General features: G+C 47.5%; 1 protein-coding gene across 3 annotated transcripts in view; it reads right to left on the bottom strand.

The window, feature by feature from the left end:
- ZIC3 (Zic family member 3) overlaps positions 1 to 24,205 on the bottom strand; it is a 63,299-nt gene extending 39,094 nt beyond the window's left edge. Inside the window, exons 1-5 of one of the 3 annotated variants that reach the window (XM_032124176.1) lie at positions 23,123 to 24,205; positions 22,316 to 22,479; positions 20,441 to 21,800; positions 19,336 to 20,252; positions 9,348 to 10,276 (exon numbers count right to left, since the gene is read on the bottom strand). In XM_032124176.1, coding sequence (XP_031980067.1) covers positions 21,618 to 21,800; positions 22,316 to 22,479; positions 23,123 to 24,164 — 1,389 coding nt within the window. In that variant the 5' untranslated portion in view covers positions 24,165 to 24,205 and the 3' untranslated portion in view covers positions 9,348 to 10,276; positions 19,336 to 20,252; positions 20,441 to 21,617. Of the gene's footprint in view, positions 1 to 9,347; positions 10,277 to 19,335; positions 20,253 to 20,440; positions 21,801 to 22,315; positions 22,480 to 23,122 lie in introns of those variants that run through there. The other 2 variants (XM_032124175.1, XM_032124177.1) reach the window with 2 other exon arrangements.
- Positions 24,206 to 24,417: the final 212 nt, after the last annotated feature.

Raw genomic sequence — 24,417 nt, 5'->3', positions numbered from 1 at the left:
GATTTTAATAGTTACCATTTTATTAGCGCTAAAAAGGAGATGTTAATAAAATGCATAATTGAAATTTACCCCTCTTCTCTTACTAAGAGGCTATAAAATTTTTGCACTGTCTGTCCTAAATATTTTTTGTACTCTACAGTCATAACTGTTTCCCCACACAAATTTGAAACTGACACATAAACCAGTGTATTTGTTTGCAGCTATTTCTGAAGACAGTAAATTAATCTAGGTTATGGCATCTGACTACAAAGTATCCTACAGATTACTTTTATGCATTTGCCAAATACTTTCCAAAATGCTGCATGGAATAAGTACCAGATAAGAACTTACTCTGAAAAACACTAAAAAATAATAATAATTGTCTATTTTTTCCAGCTCACCAATTCTTTGTGCTTTTTTCCAATGCATATTTCCAATTTTCCAGTATTCATCTGAAAATCCACTTTTCCCCCTTGTTTAAAATTAAACCCTCAGCTATTGACACAGAAGAGACTCTCTCACACTCTCAGCAGACAGTAATAATAATTTGTTGAAAGAAGGAACCTTGCAGAAGCTGGTGTGAACTCAGGCTCCCGGCACTCGGAGCAGGAACACGAGCAGGAATACTTCAGCCAGCCACCAGCAGCTCCTTGATCTGTTTTTTTTCCACATTACCCATGGTATGTTCTACAAGCTAAAGAACAGAACAAACTAAATCCCTTACTCCCTTCCCCCCGCCCCTTTAATTTCAAATTTGTACTCGTCTTTGATGCTGATACAAATGTCAACAAACTGAGTAAATTTTGTTGGTAGCTTGGGTTCAATAGTAAAACATCCCCCTGATTCAGCAAGCCTCTATTTGTCTCCACACAGAGCCACAGCTCCAAAGACTTCACATCCCCCAAGGAGTGAGCCAGAGACCTGGGGACATCTTCTGGGGCAAATGACTTTATATTAATATGAATCACACCTATCCTCTGTATAACCATGCCCTGTCAAAACCTCTTTCCAGGTACTGGTAGGTGACCACAGAGTCATTTTAAATGCTTATCTGCATCAGCAGGTCAGTAGAAGATACTGAAGAAGCCCAGCAGAGATACCAGGTCTGCAGCAAGGCCCAGAGCAGATGTAGCACTGCCTTTCAGAGTCAGATCTGACTTCAGGAAGCATCCTGGACCTTTAACTCAAGCCCATGACCCACACACAGATATTCTAATAAAGTTATAGTTTAAGTCTTTGTCCCTAAGTACCCATTCCTGGGATAAAGGCTTTGCCCTGTACATGCAGTTACACATATACACCCCCACTTAAAGATCATCAAGTAGGGGCAGGAAATCTATGAAACCTTCAGTGCAGGAAGGTCACCTGCCTGCTCAGGCATGTGCTGCTGGCACCCAGCTCTCTAGCTGCCAAGGTGCTGCCAAGCTCTGTGAAAAGACAACACACACTGGTATTTTATGCCTACAGAGTTCTTGGTAGATGCAGAACTTCAGCAACTTCTGGAAATTTCTCAATTTTTGCCTGCTGGGTGGGAGGGGAAGAGGGATGGTTGTCATTACCAAGTTAGAGGAGTCTTTTGATAGACCAGTCCTTCACTGTGGAGTTCACTAATGCATAAAAACTATCCCAGGATCTGTTCCTGTGCTGTAACTTGGAAAAGGGGAAGACTCTGATGGACAGAGCAAAACAAATATAACCCACACTCCACAACAGAACAGCACAAAACAGCCTCTGCTGATCCAGTGTACTCCTCCCAATGCCAACAGGGGCTCTGCCATCCTCTTGGATGGGATTAGGTCTCCGCTCTAGATAACTAGCTCAAGGGGAAGCCACTGAACATGCATTGCAACTGGAACTATAATGCAGAAATAGAAAGCTATGGGCCAAATTTGGTCACCTTTAGTCAACCCTCTTTCCTCCACCTCAGGCAAGCACAATCCAGTCCACTAAACCAGCCTGTTTGCTGCCCAGCAGATTCTTGGTCCTTGGCGCTGGATACCCGGGATTTACAAGCCATGTTTAGACATAAACAGAGATCAGTCTCCAGGCAGGATCACACTAGGGCACATCCAGCGAGGCAGCCCGGCACTGATGACACCGATTAAGAAGGTACACTCGGAGGGGTGAACCAGCAGGAGATTAAACCAGTTCTGGCACAGCACTGGCATCAATGCCAAGGGCGGCAGGAAGAGTAAACCCCAGCGAGCATCCCCAGCATGAGAAAGGTTAGCGGCTCTGGGCACTTGCAGTGCCCCAGATGTCAGAGCAGATCAGTGCCGGGGGTAGCAGGGGTGCTGCAATCCCGGGCTAGGGCTGGATAACAATGCAGGGCACAGACAGAGCAAGGGCTGGTCATTAAAGCTTGAATAGGCAGAAAGGAAAAGGAATCTCCTAATCATTTCCTTTAGCCATCTCAGCTCCTCTCCCATCCTTTCCCCCTTCCTGGCCTTTTGAAGATGCTTGCTAATAAGTGTTAACGAGTTGCCTGACAAAGAAGGAGGGGGAGGGGGAAGACGCTACCAAGGAAGAAAAGGGACCAGACAGAGGTCTGTGCATGCCATGGCAGATTCTAGATGCAAAGGATTCCCGGGACAGGACCCCCACTCCTGGAAGGTTCATTTCACGCTCTGACCTCTCTGACTGAGCTTTTAATTTTTTTTTTTATTTATTCATTATTTTTCTTCTGCACGCCGCATGTCTCCTTCCCTTTCTTCCAGTCCATCTGAGACAAGCCTGCAGCTTGCACTCACCAGCTCACCACTGTGTCAGTGCTGCCACCTTCTTCGATTCCACCACTTGTTTTCTTTCTCTCTCCATTTCAGCCCTCTCCGATGTGAGCCACAACACAGCTGCACACACTGAAGCACCCTGGGCTGCCCTAGTTACCCTGTTCTTCCTGCCACAAGAACATGACTGTCCCAGAGCCCTAGCAAAAGTCTCTCAGCACTCTGCATCTTCCAACCACCTCTACAGCAGCTGCTCCTTCCACCTTGGAAGGTTCACCATCTCTGTCAGATTTAACCCTTACAGCCTTAAAAGCAGGTACTCCCATTCTTCACAGCACTCAGCCTTTGTATGGAGGGGCTCTACCCCCCACCAGAGCTTCCCTGTGGACACAGGATGCCGCTAGCCCTCCACCCCTCCAGGAACCATCCGTTCCTAGAGCAATCCACATCACTTTTGCACTAGACCAGCAACTACAGAAGACCATAAGAGAATGGAGAATCAGGACAAGCATCTTTTCCCATGGGAGAGTTTATCTCAGACAGCTTCTGGCGTGGCTCTATTCCCATGGTCCATCACCCAAGGTGGCCAATCTACCCTCTCAGCTGGGAATTGCAGCCTCAAAAGGAGGTGCCACAGAGCTTGAGAACCACCACCGTTTTGCTCTCACCTTAGAGAGGGGAGATCTTCATTGCAAAAGCGGCACCTCTTTTGGAAGCACTAGCAGGACTCTGAAGAAAAGTGTGAAACAGTGTTTCTGTCACCTAAATCTGTAACAACAGACTGAGACGCAACTCCTTACAAGCAAAGCTCCCTCTCAACAGCCCCCTCTGCTGAGAAAACCTTTCATACGGACCCCACCCGAAAGCAATCAGCTCATTTCTCCCATCTGGCCCATCCCAAATCTCCTACAAATCACTACCTGCTGCACAGGCCTTGCTCTAGTTGCTGCCAAGGGGCTGATTAACTCCTTCCCTGCCACCGGAGGTTTGTCTGGCTTGGGGCAGCTTCCCATCTGTACTTTTTCTCCCCAGTGCCTCTAAGATTGAAAAGGTCTCTCCCTGCCACAAATACATACGGGGCCCGGTCTACAGACGGAGGTCGTCTGGCTGTTCACCTCATTTGGAAAATCATTGACCTCATTTATATTCCGAAATTCAAATCCGAGCTTCCAAACATATGAAGTGGATCAACTTGAAATCTCAGCCCTGAGGAATCTCCCTCACCGACAGCTGTCCTTACTGACTATTGACCTCTCCCCATTTCTTGTGCCAGAAAAGAGAAGGCAAAGCCAGACTCCCCCGTGCTATACCAGCATCAGGAGGTATTTGTGCCAGCTGAATCCAGCTTCAGTGGTGTTACAGACTAAATGAATTTAATCCATGACTTTGTTTCCCACAAAGTACTACTGAGACCCTTAACATATGGATATATCTTAAGGAAGTGATTTTCTGAGAACAATAGGGAACTTGAAGAGACTGACAATGCCTCTTTAGTGGTTTGGCTAGTACAAGAAGGTTATCAGCTTGTCCCAGGAACAAAAAAAAAAATCCAAAAACTGAACTAGAGACACAATTTTTGAATTGCCAGAAAACAATTGATACATTATCTAATCAGATCATTGTGGTTTTACTCATTCATCCTCAATTCATCAAGAAAAGCAGTTCATTATCTAAAGAACCATGCATAAAATTTATATATCAACTACTCTGTTTTATTGCCAAGCCTACTGTATTATACTTCAGTTTTATGTGCATTACAATAAAAACCATGTGTGAATTCTCATCTTCTAAAATAGTTGTGCATCCGTGTGGTTTGAGTTAATGCTTTTGGAAACAGTCTCCACACGATGCTATCTGCAAATAGAATCTGACTATGATAAAACTTTAACTCTTAAGATGTGCTGTAATAACATATTGTGATAAAAAGAAATCCATTCTCAGAAAATGAACTTTAGCCACGTGCACAAAAAATATTTTAAAAATATAAAACTCCTAAGAAGGTGAACATCAATTCACTGCAGTACAAACTTCACTTCCACCGAGGAGAAAACATACTTCAGATACTACAGCATGGGGGGGAAAAAATAGCAATCCCAGCCAGGCTGAAAGGCTAGAGTGAGTACATCAATAATTAATCCTCATATCTTACCCAAGAAGGAAAAAAAAAATTTCAGCCCAGGTACAGGTTAACATTAATATACAGTTGCTTGTGAGTACTATATAAACGGAAACTGGAAACATACTGTTGGCAAATGGTAGACTTAATCTCTGTGTTCTTCATATATAATGAAGGCAGCAGTTGCAGGAGGATTATGAAACAAATATTTGTTCTCGTTTTACTGAGTCTATTTATCAGCAGTAAATATCAGCAGCAGAGATAAGAGTAATATCCACTTTGTATTTTTCAGGACACCATCAGAGAACAAGACCTCCTGCAAATAATGAAAAGAAGATGAGGGTAAATGAAGCTCTAAGTATTTGTGCAACATAACATTCACATTACTTACGTGCTGAGAAAGAGTACTTATGTCAAATGCTGGGTGGGATTTAACCATTTGTAGTTCCATATTTTTTACACCAGCTCTGTGCACTTCAAGGATGTGTTAATGCAAGAAGTGACACGTTTATAATGCTCGACCTCTGTTATATAAATAGCAGTGATACACCATCTTCATTTGCTTCATGCTAACAGGTGCTACTGTCTCCAGTCTTCACCAAAGGTCAAGCACAGCTTTCTCAGAAACCCGGAGCTCTATTCTGCTAACAGACTTAAATGCAAGTGTTTCTTTTCCTGCTAAGGTGGAGTTCTGTTTAACAATCATGTCACGATATGGGCTATTGTTAGAACAAATTACCCAGACCATTAATTACACAGCTATCTTTCCATCAACTAATAAAAATACCCCCAATTACATACATATAATAAGTAACCTGTTGTTGCAGCACAGTCAAAATGAATGGTGATGTAAAAAACAGCAGTGTAACACTCCTGGACACCCTGAAATTAAACCAGGATGCTTTTGGCCCGTTAGTCTAAAGAAGACAGTGTTCTTCTTGGGTGACTGATTTTTAGTGACAATTACTAAGTACTTGTCATATTCTGAAGTTGCTCACCCTGCCCTCCAGGGACAAGAGGCCCACTTGAATTAGTATTTGTGTCCAAGCAGTGGGAGCCTGACCGTTGCCCTCCTGCCCCAGGGTACAGAACCAGTACCGAATCATCACCCTGATGAGCTTGTTTGGCTATAGCACCTGAACACTGCAGTCATGGACGTCCTTGAGCCAGACCTCTCCTCCTCAGTGTTCTTTGTACGTAAAACAGAAAATCCTGTAATTAAGAACCAGAACCTGGAGCTTCTCATTCCCAGGAGAGACACCTGGGCTTTTGGGTCCACACTGGATCACACCCTGAGGCTCCAGCAGCATTTAGAGGTATTACATTAATGAACTTCTTAGCAAACCATCCATTGCACAGTGACAGAAACTGCAGTTCCCAGTGACATCGTGTCAAAGCTTCAGTATGCTTCAAGTGACTCAAAATGACACTCGGCTACACAAAACATCTTCAGAACATTTCATTTTCCCAAAGGAAATAGCTAGGACCGTGCAATATTTTTTGGGGGGGACTTTTTTCTTTGTTTCCAACTCTTAGACTTCATTATTCCACCCAAACAACTGCTAAAAGGAACCAAATGTTTTATATGGAAAGAGGCACAGAAAGTGGATTACAACCACTGGAAGAATGGGTACCTCATGAAAAATGAGTGTAAGGTTCCCCCTGTGACAAGATATGAGAACTCCAGCAAAGCCTGGAAACCCTTCTGTCATGTCTGCTTACTTCCGCTGCGTATTGTGCCCACCAAAACGTGTTCCTCTTTTGCACAAATGGGAAATCTCTTAAGTGAATCTAGGGCAGTATCTAATGACACAGCCAAGCAAGCCCAGCACTCCACCTTCCACAGGGCGTTCAGAGCAGCAGACGAACATACCCGTGGCATGTCTGCAGGAAGAGGCACAGACAGACACGCTCTCTCCTGCCTTCAGACAAGATAAGTAGCTGAGACTCACCACCATGCTACTACATTAACTCTTCCAGACAAAGGCTGTTCCGGGTTTAACCATCTCGGAACAGGCTGCGGGAAATGGGGCTGCCTGCATATGCCCTGAGAGATACAGCCAGTGTCTGACAAAGACTGCAGCCCGTATCAGATCTTTATTCATGGAACTGGAGATTCCAAAGTGGCAAGGGAGAAGCAATACCTTGGCTGGATGTTTTCCATCTGGGCTCCCACTACAAAGGCACATGATGCAAACAAGCTACAGCATATGAGGGCTCTGATGTTTTTTCCCCTTCCAATCTCTCTGGTTGAATCCTGCTCTTATGGTTTGTTGTTCACAATTATGATACAAATGATTTGTGGGTGTATAACTCAACCAATCCACTGCACTACACTTGTATGAGAGGATTCACTGCTCAGAGAGCATTATTATGCAGTCAGTTTGGAGACCTGCTTCATACCTGAGCAGTACAAATCAGCTCCATCAAATACCTGGTTTTGTCTAGGTTAATAAGTCTATTCAGCAAAGCAGGGGCCATCAGGAAGATTTAAGCATACACATAAAACTAAGCATACATCTAAGAGCTTTACTGAATACATGTCCCTTGCAGCCTTGTGATAATCATGTATCTTTGCAGAAACAAAATGTTAATGAGTATTCGTCAGAATCCTTTCTGCTTCACATTAAAAATACTCTTTGTGCAAGTGTTCCCAGGAGAACAAGGAAGAGAGGATGGAGATTTCACAGCTCTCTGAAGGCTTTTATACAGCATTCATCCTATTTCGTCCAACTCAATAGCAGCTTCTGCTGCAACCACAAGTATATGTCACCATCACTACTACCCCCTAAAAAGGCAGATATGGATTCACACTAAAAATGACTGTGATGAAGACAAATTTGGCTGAGTATCATCATGTAAATAGAGACAAAATAGACTGAGTGGGGGTTGTAAAAGAAAAACAGTGGGTGACCAAGAGTACAGGCAGAGAATAAGAGCAGAAAGCCAAATGCATTTAAATAAGCCCAATGACAGTCTCAGACAGAGATCACTTTAGAGCTGGCTGAAAGAGGCTTGGAGTGGGAACACAAAATGACTTTTGATGTTTTGCTGACTGCAGTGTCCCAGAGCTGGTGCATCTTCTGGGTGAAGACATATAACTGCATCAAAGTAATTTCTGTTTTCCATCCTAAAAAGAAACAATCTACCTGCCCTAAGTTTTGACTAACCACCTGATTTGAAAGCCGTGAGGCTCCAGAGCAGGCAGCCAGAGCAGCTGTTTTTACTCAGGGAGCAGAAATGACATTATGACTGCAGTTAAAGACACTGAGGCCAAAAAAGTCTGTGTCTGGACTTCAGGTTCATGCTCACACTTCAACAAGCTTCAACACAAACCTAAGGACATATGGTGTCCTTGACTCCAGCAAGTCAAGTTTTACTTGACAGTCAATAGTGCGACACCATCCTCCCAGCACTCAGCCACATCCTGGGGCTTTTCAGCTCTTCTCAGACATTTGGGTCTCATAAACAAACAGCAACTTTTGTTAGCACTGGCTGCGGAGGGTCCCTGGGGAATGCCTTCCACCACCCTTCCCACAGTAAGCACCCTGCATTTTCCAGCCCCCACAGCCAACAGGCCTTGAGTTTTAGGCTTTGGGCCTGAAATAATGTCCACAGCTTCCCATTAATTCCTCCATAATAGTCACTTGGAGAAATGCACCACCAGAGCAAACACTTTCCCAAATATTCCAAAGGCTTTTCATCATCTCCTGACAGGCATTAAGAATAGGGGAAATTTGTGCCCTCAGAAAGAGTGGCCACTTTGCTGTGATCATGCTGTGCAGGCAGCATCTCTCCACATTGTCTTTCATGCAGTCCCAGTGGTGAAGCAGTGCACAGATTCCCATTACTAGCAGCTCTCCAAAGTATAAGAGACAAATTGCAGCCTGGTAGTAATTATTAATGAGAAGAATATTTTGTACTTTCAGATTTTTACATGACTAACAGGTTTTGAATAACCTCTCAGCCAAAGGCATAGACACAGGTACTAATGCAGCACCAAAAAGCTCTTGTTCGAACCAGGCACAGCTCAGACCCTAAAGGCTGCCACCAGGGCACTGAGCAAAGCCACCAACCCCTGCTGCACAGATCTGCTTTTCAAACCCGAGGAGCCCTGGCAGTTCGAGCACAGCCACCACTGGAGGGATTTAGCAGTGCTCTTGTTTGCTGCGTTCCATCACTCGCAGAAGCCAGGGCTCGGACTTCCCAAGCCTGTCTCCTAACTGCGGGAGCGCAGTGCCCTCCTGAGCCCTCCCCACCCCTCTCTCAATGCCCTAAACTGACTGACGGAATTAGATTTGTGGAGTGAACTCAGTTGCTTTTGATCTCTATTCAAGGTGCCATCAAGGGATCTTAATAGGTAGTATCTTAGCAAACGCTTTAAGGCCTGAAACCGTCATTAAAGAAACTCCTGATTCTCACAGTTGTCTGAAAGAATAGACGAGCAAGCTGGCTTCAAATGCCAGTTGACAGATGGGAAGACATATGGACTATAGGATTGCTGATCTAAAGAGTCAGAGCCATGGTCAGGCTGAGGAAACATACATCTTTATTTTGATGTTGACCTCAAAGGGAAGAGGTCTCAGCCAACAGAAAGGGGAAAGGGCAGAAAATATCACAAGTCTGAGGCCAGGATTGCTTTGAACTTGAAGACAAGTAACACTAAATGGTACCAAGTTGACAAAAAGGCTTCTTGACACTCCGTGTCTACAAATTTAGCAGTCTGACCCAAATAGCTGCTTGATGCATTTTCAGTAACGAGCCGAGTAAGGATCAGTAATGCTGATGCAATCTCTTGTGGCACCCAAGAAGTTTGTCATTTCTTCCAGCTCCAGATATTCACAGAGCTCCGGCATGGAGCAGGACAGAGGCACAAGGGGGCACTTTGGGTTAAAGCCCTCATTATCCTTCTGCCAGTCTTTGGTGCTACAGAGCAGCAGATCCCTGCAGAACACCTCTCATCCAGTCCTGTATTTATTTCGCTACTGGCTCTCTATGGAAAAACGTACAACCCCATCCCAAGTCGTTAACATTGCACATAGCATTTTCTATAAAATTCCCCCTGGGACACTTAACTGTATTCCTTTCCGGCACTGAAAAAAATGCTCAGGATAAAGTTTAGACACTTGGAGCCTTCTGCTGAATTTAAATGGCTGTGCAAGGAATCCATGAAACAAATGAAGGGACAGATATCCTATTTTCTTCCCAGAAAAAAAAAGCAGGGCCTTTTAGTTCACTGTCTTTCTTCATGTCATCTTTTTATCACAAGTGTGCACTGATGACACTACTTTAATGCAGTCTGTTCCAAGAGATTAAATTGAATGTCTGTGTAGAGTTTCAGGGCTCAGCAGCATAGCATGGCAGCTTCGTTTCACATCTCCGGGACACTGGGCAGGCATAAAAATAATTGCAGACTCAGAAACGATCAAGGAATGTATGCCGGCTGCAACAGATGCTGTATTAAAAGGAAAGACAAAAGCCAAAGTGCATAATGAATTTTAAAAGATTTCTTTATCAAACATGTCATTTGTTTGAAGGACTGAATTGCTGGCATCAGATGTGGCAGATGAGCTTGTTACCAAAGTGAAACACAAGGACTGCTATGCAATGGCAATTGATGAGTCAATTGAAATCACTGATGTTGCTCAAATGCTCATCTTCATTTAATATGTCAGTGGTCAGAAGTTAACCAAAGACCTTCTGGTTTTGTTGCCACAGAAGCAAAGCAAAGGCTACAAAACACGGTGTGCTAGCACTGAACCTCAGAGGCCCTAATATACTTAATGGGAGCTGACACTCCAACTACACTTGTCTGTGAAAAATAATTTCTGACATAACCCTAACAACTGAACTCAGGCTCATGAGCATCAGCGCCTTGTCCATCAAACCATTCTCTCAGCTGCATTAAAAGCAAGACATTAAAATGGCATTAGATTACCCAGAAACACAGTTGTTTGTCTAAGGCTGACACCAATTCTTTTGGTTGATTATTTCAGCACTCTCTTTATGGGGATGATTTTGAAGGAAACAGTTTGCTAAGTACTCGGGTGCTTTGCTGGTTGATAAAAATACAACTAATGCTTGTAAAATAGAGAAAACTATTTAAAAATTCTTTTCTCCTTCAAAACAACAACAAAAAAACCCCACATAACAAAGCAAAAAAACCCCAAAACAAACAAACAAACAAATCCCAAAACAAAACAACAACAAAAAAACCCCACAACCCCCTCCCCCAACAAAAAAAACATTCAAGCAACACAAGACCCCAAACATATTTCCTCCATCCTTCCTAGCCATTCCCTGGTTATCTATCTGGACTAATTTCTTGGTCTTGATACAACAAGCCTAAATAATCTTGGAAAATATTTACGAGTTGAATTCTTCTACTTTAGAAATGCAGAACAACAAAGCAGAAAGTGTGACTTCATACAAAACTGGTTTGCACCATCTGGATTTTTCACTAGAGAAAAGAGCAAACTGACTGAGAGAGCGTAAAATTTCTCTCCAGGTCTTTGGGACATGTTTTGAAGATTTTAGTGCAGTCAGGCAAGTCTCCTCTGAGCTTGGTAAACAAGCCCTGGCTAAACTTGCTGAGCACATGGAGGCAGATTTAACTTGTCGGGAAGAGCTTTCAGCATGGTTTGCTCTACAGGCTGCACTGTGACTGCTTTTTTCTGCCCCAATATTCTACCTCCTCTACTGGCAGAGTCAAATGGGAAAGAGAGGTTAGCAGCCTGGGGGGCTGGGGCTGGCACCCACAGGGCTGACCTGACAGCAGAAGTTGCTCTGTGTCTAAACAGAGAGCAGTCCCTGTGCCTCTGCCCAGGACCAGCATGCAGTCTCAATCCAGCTGCAGCACCATGCCTGGTAAGAGCCCTGGGATTTGTTAAAAATGAGGCTTTTCTAATATGCTAAAGATGACAGACCTCAAGTTGTCATATATTAAAATGGTGCATAAATTCCTTCCTCTGAGTAACCAATAATGGGACAAAAATCCTTGCCAACTCCAGTCTGTCCCTCCTGCCAAGGATTGTTTGAGCTCAGCTCATCCCGAGTGCCCCCATTGGGATCCAGATATAGATTAACACAGTTTTGAAATGCACAAGGGCCACAATCATGCAAGGCTTGATCCAACCCAGACTGGAGTCCATGTAAAGGTCTGCATTGACGTAAGCGGATGGAGCACAGCTCCTGCTGCTGACAAACCAACCCAGTCCCTCTGCCAGGGAAGGACTCACTTGTGGCCTGCAAGAATGGAGGGCAGTGGGAGCCCTGGGGGAGCAGAAGGATAACAACAGCTCCCCGAGGATCCCTCTGGTCCCGAGCCTGGTGGGGATGAAGCTGCCTGCAGGAAGGCAACCCATTCTTTCCTCCTTGTAGCTCAGGCCCTGCTCACCAACAGGCTCCGTCGCCATCCCCATCCCAAAGCCCCGGCATGGGAACGGCGCCGCTGGTGCGCACGCACTGCCCCCGCCAACAGCCCCGCACGGCTGCACCGTGGGAGCCAAGATTGTGTAGCGTGGAGGGTACCTCACCCCAAGCACCACACGCTGCTTCCCGCAGGGCAAATCCTGCGCACGTCTCCAGAGACACACACTTTTGTGGGGGCTCTGCCTGAACAGCCTGCAAATGCAAAAGGCTCAGCTGGAAGTATTCACACACAGGGACAAGGAGCAGCTCCTCACTGCTGCACCAGCCTGGCCGCCTTTCACTCCACTATTCCTCCTTCGCCAACCCACATCTCTTTTGTTCCTCCTTTCCTCATTCCCACGTTTTTGTGCTGCCCTCCCAGACATCCCCTGCGCTACCCAACAGCCTGCCCTTCTACACTCTTCTCCAAGTTTACTTCTCAGCCATCATTTCTTTGGGATTTGCTGCAGTCAGAGGAGCAGGAATTGAAATGGGGAAATACCAGCCTTGGGGCCCTCTCCCCTTTACAGTCTCTGGTACTGGTATAGAGCTCACAGGAGACAGTACCAAGCCAAGGGGGGCAGCATTCATGCATGCAGTAGCCCCCAGCTTGGGGCCTTCTACTCTATAACAGCAATAAAAAACTGCCCATTCAAGTCCTTTGTCTTAAAGATTTCCATCCTGGCTACAGCAAGTACAGATTTATTGGTGGGAGCAACTGCAGGAGGAATAGTAAACAGCGTGCGCGTGCGTGTGGATGTGCCAGCACACCACGGCCATGCCTCTACCAGAAACTCACCACAGCCAACATTAAGTATGGGATTAATATAAAATGAGTTTTCTGGCACATTAAAAAAATAAAAAATATCTCATTTGGCACCTGATTTCATGACATCCATAGCCCAGTCAGAGCTTGGTGGGGAGGCAGGGATGGAGGAGAACCGAAGCCAAGAGACGGCTGCCTATGCTGGATCTGAGGAATCAGACACCTTCATTATTATGAACAGTGATGCACAGCGTGGCCTCTACTTGCTCACAGGCCTGCACTCGTGCAAGCTAAACTGCACAACCTGTGTCCACCACTGCCTGCCTCCATCCTATTGAAAGGTGCAGCCTCACCTCTGCAGTCAGAGCTCTGCCAAGGGGCAAAACCCAGCCTTCCCACCCCAAACTTCCTGCTGCAGCCTTCTACCCCTTCCACAGAGGCACACACAACTTCCACGCTTGTTGACACTTCAAAATAATACGTTGCTAGTGATAAAATCAGCAGCCGCCTCTTTTGCTGACTTCTGTAGGAATTTTGCCGGAGAAAGGATGGCAGGGCATGACTCCAAGCTCACGGAGTGACATCTTATATTTTCTAAACCATCCTCAGATTTTTCATAACATCCAGCAAGCAAGTTGCTGACAGATCAGGATGGCTGCCTGTTTGTTGGGCTAGAATACTTTGAGATTCAGTAGAATACCAAATTTGGTAGAATGTCTTCCACTTTGGTAGAAGATATTACAAACAACTGTGCATTTTAACACGTTTTCACATTACACATCATTCATCCTGGAGAGGGGGTGGTGATGGCTCTGTGCAGCCAGCCAGCAACGCTTCCAAGAATGAAAATGTTCATCGGAAGATAATGAAAACCAGATATTTAGTAACATTTTCATTTTGCATGTTTAAATATTTATAACTATGTTCATAAAACCACGTTTGCTCTCCTAATGCTCTAGTGATTTTGTTTATGAAATGCAGTATTTCTCCAATGCCCCTTCCTTGCGTCAGCCTCTCCACAAAGCGTGATTTAGTCCCGTTCTGTACTGACAGCTTTTTTGTAAAAGATGGGCCGAGATTAAGAACAGAAAACTAACAAAAAGAAGAAAACATATTTTCAGGGCATTAATGTTTCACTAATACATATATGATTTTATACTTTGTAGGGGGCATTTATGCCAGTTTAATTCTCAATTTATTGTCAATCTGGAGGGAACTACTTCTTAATCTACAGCAAAATTACAAAATCTTGAAATATAAGTGCGATAAAACTAAGGTGCTGATATAAACTATTGTTCTATAATTTTTTTTCCCTGGCTTGGATGAAAATTAAATAACGACAAAGAACTTTGCTTTAATACTACAGTTGGCTCAAGTTTGTGTTACAGATTTCTGGAGTTTTCAGTTATAAATTTTTATAAAGCCGATCAAGTGGACATAGTCTGAAACCGGGAGTATTAGAAGAGCCCACTGTACTCTTCTTCTCTGTCCTCTGACTGCAGACATCATGATGTAGCTTACAAGGTCCATTCTGGTTTCACGTCAAACATCCAGAGACTACGGCTGTGAGACGAGGCGGCAGAGCTCAGCCCCACAGCACGGCCCAGTGCAGGACCCAGTGAGTTCTTTATCAAATCATAAATCTTAAAATGCTCCATGTAATCTCATAGTTTAAAAAAGGAGCTAATGTTTAAAATTTTTACTAAATTTTCTTCTCCTTTTTTAAAAAAATATTTCCAACTGGAGATTTTTTAAAGGGTTGGGGAACTCCTCTGAAATCAAGTTCTCAGCAACACACAGTGAGCACCAAGGGAAAGGGGTTTTTTTTTAATCTCAGCCCAGCATCCTCCTGAAGGTACAGGGAGTGTCTTCAAGGCATATTTTCAACTCCTTTGGTCCTTTGCCTGCGTTCTTCTGCATCAGCAAAGAACAGAAAGGAAACAGAAAAAAAGTAGCAGATTGCAATGACACATTGGTATCTCATTTTAAAAACAAAATGAGTTCTGTAAAGCCATTAAAGTAAAACACTCCACTTACTGTATTATTTTAAAATACTCCTGTGGGTCAAGATTAAAAATTAAATATGTACTTTACTGCTGCAGTTTTGCCAATTTTACAATGTTGGCAATAGCCTCATTTTAAAAAAGATAAGCTCTAGGATCATGAAATTACACAAAAACTCAAGCCCACTTTAAAACACTTAAAACATATTTTTTATAAAGCAAGTTAAGTGCCGTTTGCAGTTTGTCCACTGGAAGAGAAAAGAAAAAAAAAAGGAAAAATAAAAAGGCAGCAAAATAAAATCTGGCCAGTGAGGCTCTTAAAAATAGGAGAAAACGGAAAAAAAAAATTGTCCTTTTTTTTTTTCTTTTATAATCTTGTAAAATTGAGCAAAGTCCATTTCAAGTGGCCCTGAAATTATTGATTTTTTAAATATTTATGATTCACAGTTTCAGAAGTTCTTGCAGCATCTTCTTTCTAGTGAAAATAAAAATACTGTAGTGTAAATGAGTATTCGGGGGAACATCTGCCTTCCTCACCAGGAGTCCTTGCAAACTCTGCCCTCTGCATGAGTCAGAGGAAACTTTAGTCACATCACCTGCTGCATGAAGCTTTTTTCTCTTAAATTAAAGATAATATTTGAGTCTAAATTAAGATTTTTCCTATACTTAAGACTGAGTTTCACCAATCTCAACATAAGCTTTACTTTTTTTCTTGAGTTTACTAATAATCCCTGAAAAGCTCAAATCCATGGATTTAATAAATGTAAACCAAAAAAAAGTTTATTTTCCGTAAGAGCACACTGAAGTAATGGAAACCCTAAATCCAACAGCATTCTACTAACACAGGTAAAAAAAACAAACAGAAAAAAAAATTAAAATAAGGACAAAAGCGAACAAAAATAACATCTTCTTTCTCAGAACAAGAACTATGCTACATAAACTACAGAAAGCAGCAAAAATACTTAAAAAAATAACCAACACCAGATTTTGCACTGCAATAATGTCTTACTGAAGCTGGGACAAATTTAAAGAAGGCAGAGATTAGTAAGTAATTTTATGTCAGGAAAAGACTGTATGCTAACCTCTCGAGCCTGTCCGGATGCAACTATATTTTCTGAAGTGGTTGTTCTCTGTGGCACACAAATGCAGCAAGCCCATGGCCAGCAGAAACCAAAATCCTGCCATTTTCTACCCTGCTGTGACCCTGCCAGCTAAAGGCTGCATGTCAGGCTGTGAATAAAGCACATCACCCTTTTCTGCTCCAAAGCCCCACTCTGCTCCCTCTGGAGCACAGGGAGCGGTGACATCCCGCACCTGCCAGGCACAGCCTCCACGCAGGCTGCAGAGAAAAACTCTCTTTCCCCCCTTACCAAACCCTACCGAGGTTCCACGTTTTTCCTGCCCACAGACCAGTTTCTGGCAGAACAGAGATAGAGGTGCTGGAAGCCAGTGAGGCACAGCCCCAGGGAAGGCTTCGGGACCTCTGCTCAGCCCCTTGCTCTGCCATGCCCAGTGCCCAAAAAACCTGCTCGGAGCCATTTTGTAGCTGTAGAACCACCACAGGCCTAGACTGGGATTATACAATGCTCTGAAAATCAATGAAAACAAGAAAATAGCCCTAGTCTGCGCATATCCTTTATGATCCTTGGCCATTAAGCTCTCCAGCTTCCCCAGCCTCTTCCCAGCCAGCAAGACCACCAGTGACTGGTCCCTCTCTGAGTCTCCCAGCCATTGCAGGTCGGGATACCTTGCCCAGCATGCACAGGAATGAATCCCCAACACGCAGGCTGGATCGCCCTCAAAAGAAACTCCACATATCACCCATTTCAAAGTCGAGCCTTGACAATTTCAAAGCTGCCACTATTGAACAAGTTGCCAAAACAAAATCATTCAGCTAAACACTTTGGTTTTTTCCCAGCTCTTTTTATTAAAGTTTCTTTTCACACAAACATTTGAAATGGAGAAACATTACCAAAGTATCAGCTAAAAGAAAACCTACGCAGCACACAACCTTCTTTATTGAGAATAAAATTAGCATCTTAATATTAAAATATATCTGTGCCTCTTTTGACAACTGCCTCCCCCGGATTCTGCAGGGGGCTTTTCCACGACTAGAACAGAACAGATGCCTGTAAAGCCATCCTAAACTGTCTCCAATCAGGTCCGCAGGGCAGATCCTTGCTTTGCCATTCTCACTCACCACTGTAAGCTCTTACAAAAGCATTTTTACTCCCTGCAGTTATGTTCAGGTGAACAGGCCCTAGCAAGACAGATTATATTTTTATCCCATACAAATAGCATAGAAAGGTTAACTAAATGTCTTAGTTCAGGGGATGTACAGATTAGTCACTACAATACAAACTATTTCCTTCTGCATGTTCCCTTATAAAATTAGATTTCTCAAAGAATACAGGCTTTCTCTGGAGTTTTACCTCTCCAAATCAGGAGTGCATCTCTGCAGAAATATTGTCCTTATAGCTGATCATAGTAACAGCATAAATAACAGGGAGAGTTTAGCAAACAGTCGTGAAAGTTATACTCAGCTGAAAAAGCTGGTGTTAATACGTAATGCTTTTAATCTGGGAACATTATATTAAAAAAACAAAATGCAAACACACAACACACTACACTACTACACCCTATCCACTGCTTTGGAGCTTTACAGCTAATAGATTTATTATAGAAACTTAATTCCTGGTGCTGTAAGGCCGAGACACTTGAACACAACCTGATCAAAATGCCTTCAGGACTCTGCCTTCACTCAGTGTGCAACCACTGTATGCTAATGGCACACACAAAGCTTGAAAAAAATTTTTTTTTCAGAGGATTACACCAGACACAGCGACAGATACGCAAAAACAATAACACCAAAGGAATCAAAATATTCATGGCTCATAAAGCATGGTAGAGATGGAATGACTCCAGTTCATCCCCTGCCTCTGCTTAGATTCGTTATAGCACAATGAATCAACATTACCCCTTTAAGAAAACTATCCCGAGTTGTGTTTATCTGGGGACAAATCCACCTAATCCTGCTCATACAAGCAAGCACAGCAACTTCAAGAGAGCTGCCAGTCTGGGAGAGGACAGCAGAATATGTCCCCTGTTTGTGAACAGTCCTGTTAGGGACTTCTTCTTCTGGGGTGTGACACAAGTCCCATTTATCATGACACACTAGGAGCTGAGCTAACATGACACCTGCCCTAACAGTACTGTCCTGCCCTGGTCAGCTCTGTAATGCTTTTGTCCAAGCTGCGAGCACAGGTCCCCACTGCCAGGCCCTGGCTTTGAAAATCATGAGCTGTCTCTCCCCAACTTACAAACCAGCCTAAGAAATCCAGGAGAGAGGATCTTTCCCATTCCAGAACTCTCCATATCTCCCTGCAACTGGCAAGGGTGAGGAATAGAGACTTTTTACCTCTTTTTACAGAAAAACCCTTCTTATTTGTCCATTAAAGCCACGGACTTGGTGCAGGGTGAGACAGCTCTTCTCTGGCCTTCACTCCTAAATCTCAGAGCCAGCAGCAGCTGGCAGAGGTACTGTCAGCAGCCTCTGGTGAGGCAGAGGTACTGACAGCAGCACCCACCAGCACACCATACCATGCTCAGGGCGGGGCATGGCCCTCCTGCCCCACCTCATGGTGCTGAACCCAGTGCTTTGCAAGTATTTCAAAGCCAAGCAGGTCCCCAGCCCTTTTCAAACCCATCCCGAATCCATTGCTCCATCCCATACCATACACACAGAGACACAGAGCTGCACCTGCCCAATTCATGCCCCATTTTTGGAGGGCTGCAGAATGACCAAGGGGGACCCGGGACCTCAGTGGGGTGCAGTCAACAGTTTTGCTCCGCTCTTCCCCAAACTGGCTGCAAGCTCTGTCTGGATGGGGAGGTCCCAGGGTGGGGGACTGACCCCAGGGACACCAAATGAGCCAGGATGCTGGTTTTAAGTCCTGGCTATAAAAACGGCAGGGGCAGTGCTGCCAGTTAAAGGAAACACCTAGGGGGGCAGGTAGGAGGGCAACTTTGCCAGCATGGCCCAAAGGCCCCGGGGACCAGCCAGAGCCACTGTGGGGCCAAAAAGGGCCCCTGCACTGAACCTCCAGTGGGGCCACTACTCCAGGGTTGAAGATGCTACATCCTCCCGGCCACAGCTCCCCAAACAGGACAACCCCAGCCACAGCAGAGCCCCCCACGCTGCGACAGCGTTTCGGGGCCCGACAGCAGCAGGACCCCTCCCGAGATGCTCCACCGCCAGCCCTGTGCTCCCCAGAGCCCTGCACACCCCGCGCCTCTCCCCAGGTCCGAGCAAAGCAGTAACGAAACCGAGCCTACCGGCACGTTTTCCAAGCCTGGCGCGGTCCGGAGCAACGCAGACACGACCCAGGTGGGTGTCGGAGGAAAACCCGACGGCCCTCGCTGGCTCCGCTGCTCCTCGCCCGCCGCGGTGCAGCGCGGTCCCGCTCGCCCCCCGGAAGGACCCGGGCCAGCAGCGCTCCGCGTCCAGCCCCGGGCTCGGCTCTGCGCACAGCGAGAGAAAGACTTCACAGCAAAAGAGAAGCAGAGATCCATGCCTAGCCGGGGCACCTCGAAGGGAACTATTTTAAGGGGCCAGTGGGGAGCTCGGGGGGTTTTGTTTGTTTTAGATGTGCAGCCGCAGAGGCTGCAATCCACCTTTCTCCCGTCCTTTTCTGCCCGAGAAACCTTTTTTCCTTTTTTTTTTTCCCCCTACCTTTGGAGGAAGGAGAGGGTAAATTTGTTCAAATGTAAATTTTAAAGCATGCAAGGTTCCGCGGGTTGCTCGCCCGAGCAGCCCCTGCGGCAACAGGAGGGGATGGGCCACCCCCGTCCTTCCACTGCGCCCCCAGTCAAGTTCAAGAGGGGCCTGTCTGGGGTCTCCCCCGGTAAGCGAAGGTGCGGCGCCCGTAGTGCAGGTCCCTGCCTGCCCCCGGGGCTGGAGTTAGCCCGCGGCAAGTCCCTGCTGCCGGAGGAGGATGCGGAGCCGTGCGCCCGGACTGGCCGCGCTCCGCCGGGGCAGCAGGCCGTCAGCATCCCCGCCGCAGCTCCGGCCGGCCCGCCGAGCAACCGGTGCCTTCCGGCCGCCGGGTGCACCAAGATTTGCCGGGGATGGGCCGTTTCCACTGCCGCTCTGGTTGGTTTGGGCTCCTGTGTGACGCTGGAGAAGTTTCTCGGGTGAGATGAAACATCTCGATCCCTTTTCTCTCCTGAGGACGGGAAGGCTTTTCCGCATTCTAGTCAGAAATAAAAACAAAACAAAACAAACCAGACGATAACGGAGACAGTCCTGCCCGCCGCGAGGTCGCCCCGGGCCCCCCAGCCCGGTGTCGACGGGCCGGTCCGGCACGGCTGCCCGGCCCCCACACCCCGGCGCTGCACCCAAGGGGCGGCGGGCGCGGCGCTGCCCCCGCCCGGTACTCACCGTCGAGGACCTCCCCGTCGAGGTGGCCCCGCTGCCCCCGGCGCTCCTCTACCTCGCCAGCGCCGTGCCCCGAGCTCGGCCCGCTCGGGAAGGTGGCGAGGGAGCGAAGCCGCTGGGCGGTGGAGGGCGGGGACAAAGGGACAGGAGAAAGAGCGGCTGCGAGGAGGAGGCTTCACCCGGCATCGCCAGCTCGAAAACAACGGCCTGGCCCCGGTGGCAGCGCCAACCGGGCCCGCGACAGGACCCGCGGCTGCCCCGTGCCCCGGAGAAGGTCAAAAACGGCTCTTTCCAAAACAATAAACTTTTAATGCTAAAGCAGTTATAACCAAAAGCTGTACAGAGTTGGATTTTTTTTTTTTTTGTTTGTTTGTATTTTTTGTTAGAAAACAATTTTTTCTCCCCCATAAATATTGTTCAGTTCCCGGCACTTTGTATCAATAATTAAATTACGAATGATAAATATGGCATCATGGGTATGTATTTACAAAAAAAGTTATTACAAAAAGGCAACTGTTATACTAAACGTCACAATCTGGGCATAATAAACACCACATCCTCATCCTGAAAAATACTGACCGACCCCATCAGACGAGAATACATTCACAAGTGTAATGCTTGGAGAGAGAGAAGGAGAAAGAGGAGAGCAGAGAAAGAAGCAGCAGGAGAGCTAGAAAAGAAAGTTCAAGACATAACAGGACTTTGGCACGGTTTAAGACTGTAAGTTTAAACAATCACCACTAAGGCGAAGGAGAATTTTCATCCTCATGTCAACATCCCACCAAAAGAAAGAAAAACAAAACAAATTAAGAATAATAAAATAGTGGGGAATTGGAGGAAGAGAGACTCAGGCAAGGAGAGGGGGGGAAAAAAATCAAAGAAACGACTGTGACTGAAAAAAATGAAAACAAAAAAAAGAAATCTAATCCTGAGAAAAGGACATGGGTAGTCCAGCGTCTGGGCTTGCAAAAAAAAAAAAAAAAATAGTAATAATTATAATATAGTAATAAAAGACCCCCCTCCAGATCCTGGCAGTTAACTAGGTGTAGCCCTATGTGGTCATCGGTGTGGAAACTCCATTTCCGTGGGAGCGAGCTGCAGTTGGCTTGGTTTGTCCTTTTTTTTTTTTTCCTCGTTCCCAATGCATTTGGTCCAGTCTGTGGCCGGGCAGCAGCTGCCTTCACACATACCACTCATTAAAATTGGGGGGCAGTCCAGGGTTGTGGCCGGGGTTACTCTGAAGGGCAGCCGGCGGCGTTTTAGTGGAGTCCTTACTGCCGGTGGAGCCCACCGCAGGGGGGGTGGAAGACTCGTACCCCGAACTGGCTGCAGGGGAAGAGTCCGACCCCTGGGATTCGTGTACCTAAAACCAAGAGGCAGAGATGGGAACGAGCTCGGGGCCTCCACCACCCCACTGCACCAGGCTGGGCCATTCCTCCGTGCAGGAGGGTCACTGTGGAGCCCCGGCTCAGCCTTGCCCGGCCATCAGGCCGTTCATGCCTGGCCGGCCACTGAACACCGGTGACAAACGCCTGTCTCGGCCCCTGGCCACTCCGCTGCAGCGTCCTGGTCAGGGGGGCTGCAGCATCCCAGCATGAGGGGCTGCAGCCACAGGCCAGGTTGCACCTGCACAGCCTTCCAGCGCTGAGCCACATTCTGCAAACCGGGCAGCACTTGCACCAGTGGGAGCACAAAAAGAAACTACGCCATTTCCCCGGGCTGTGCTCCAGCCACAGCCTAGACACCGGGGACTGCTCAGGCCGTGCTGGGAACATGGAGCTCAGCTCTGCCCTGCTCTGGGGGAATGAGCCCTGAGCACACCAGCGACTGAGCATCACTGCTCAGGGAGGAAAGGGCTGGAGCACTGGGGTGATTTACCTTCATGTGTTTCCTAAGTGAGCTGGGGTGGGTGTAGGATTTGTCGCACACCTTGCAGATGTAGGGCTTGTCCGAGGTGTGGACGTGCATGTGTTTCTTCCTGTCACTGCTGTTGGCGAAGCGCCTGTCGCAGCCCTCAAACTCGCACTTGAAAGGCTTCTCACCTGTGAAATTTAGAGAGGGTGAAGGAGGGCCATTCCCCTCTCCATCCCCACCCGCCTCCTCCCAGGACAACATCTGCCGTGCTCGCCCCACCTTAGGGATGCACAAGCACCACAACAAATGAAGAAGGGGAAGATGGACAGCAAGGTTTGTTACGTGTCGGATAAATTTGGATCAGCCTTTATTACTTCTAACTCACCTCCCGCCAGGCCCACGCTGGGCTCCAGCAGGGAAGGCGGCTGGGTGAGCTTGGGGAGGGAGAAAACCAAAGATAAATTCAGCGACTCGGACAGCTTTACAGGACCTACTCGAGGATACAAGACAAAGTACGTTTGCTTCCAACCTTCCCCCTCTCTTCCCTCCACCAATGCAGGAGGGCTGAAGAAAAGTCGGGGCTGCAAATAAAAATACTTTGACAAAAGTATCGCCGATTTAATTAGGAGAGACGCCAATCAGGCCTAAAAATAAAAAAGGAGCGGAAGTCACCGAAAATGAGATTCATTCGCATTTCTACGGTTCCCTCCGCACAAGCGCTCAGGAGGCCGAGAGCGGAGGCAGCGCCGCGCACCTCGCGCGCCGGCGGCTGCCGGCCCGTCCCCGCAGCCCCGCGTCCCGGGTGGGGGAACACACGGACACGGGCCTTACCTGTGTGCGTCCGCTTGTGAATCTTGAGGTTCTCGGAGCGGGCAAAGATCTTGCCACAGCCCGGGAAGGGGCAGGGAAAGGGCTTCTCCCCCGTGTGCACCCGAATGTGGTTCACCAGTTTGTATTTCGCCTTGAAGGACTTGCCTTCCCGCGGACACTCGTCCCAGTAGCAGATGTGGTTGTTCTGCTCGGGCCCCCCGACGTGCTCCATGGTGACGTGGGTGACCAGCTCGTGCATGGTGCTGAAAGTCCTGTCGCAGCTCTTCTTGGGCCGGCTGAGCTGGCTCTCGTCGAGCCACTTGCAGGACAATTCTTGCTTGATGGGTTGGCGCATGTACCGAAAGAAAGCGCCGGGGCCATGGTGGTGATGGTGGTGGTGGTGGGCAGCCACATTCATGCCCATATTCATATTCATGTGGTTGTAGTTGTGGAACTGGGCGCCGGCGTAAGGGTCCGTGCGGGGGCTGGAGACGGCCCGGTAGGGATCCGGCCGCCCGAAGAGGTCCCCGCGCAGCCCCAGATGCATCTGCCCGTTGTCCACATGCCCGTTGGGGGATGTGTGGCTCGGGCTCTGCTCGTGCAGCCCCGGGAAGAGCAGGTACCCCGGGGTGTCCGGGATGCCGCCGGGGCCGTGCAAGCCGCCGGGGGAGCCGCCGAAGAGCCCGTGCTGCGCTGTGCCGGAGGCGGCGTCCGCGATGCCGGAGCCGCGGTTGCGGAACAGAAAGTCGCGGGTGGAGTTGAAGGCGGCGGCCCCGCCGTAGGAGGGCACCTGGCCGGCGTGGTGGTGGTGATGGTGGTGGTGGCCCAGGGCGCTGGCGTAGCCCGGCGCCTGCGGCGTGAACGCCGAGCTCTGCCCGGCGGCGAGGTCGTGCGGGGCCGCGTTCAGCTTGAAGGCGGCGGCGTGCGAGGAGTCCCCGAAGGGGCCCAGCCCCATACCGCCGCCGGCGGCATCGCGACCCGGCATCTCGTGGTGGCGGGGCGCCGCGAAGCCGCCCACCCCCAGCGCTGGGAACTGCGGCCCTCCGTCCAGCAGCATCGTCATGGGCGCGGGGCCGTCGGCGCGGCAGCAACCTGCCCGCTCCCCCCTCCTCCCGCCCGCCCCCAAAAGAGTACAAAACCACCCCAAAACGCACCCCTACCCCGCCTCCCGCTGCGGGCAGCGAGGCGAGCACTCCCCGGCCGACACAAAAAAAACCCAAAACAACAACCCACAAAAAAAAACAAAAAAAAAAAAAAAAAAACAAAAAAAAAACAAACCAAAAAACTCAAAACAACCAGCCCCAAAACAGCCACCC

This window comes from Corvus moneduloides, chromosome 14 (assembly GCF_009650955.1).
Source record: "Corvus moneduloides isolate bCorMon1 chromosome 14, bCorMon1.pri, whole genome shotgun sequence".
Classification (NCBI taxonomy): Eukaryota; Metazoa; Chordata; class Aves; order Passeriformes; family Corvidae; genus Corvus; species Corvus moneduloides.
This window is presented reverse-complemented; position numbering and strand designations above follow the sequence as displayed.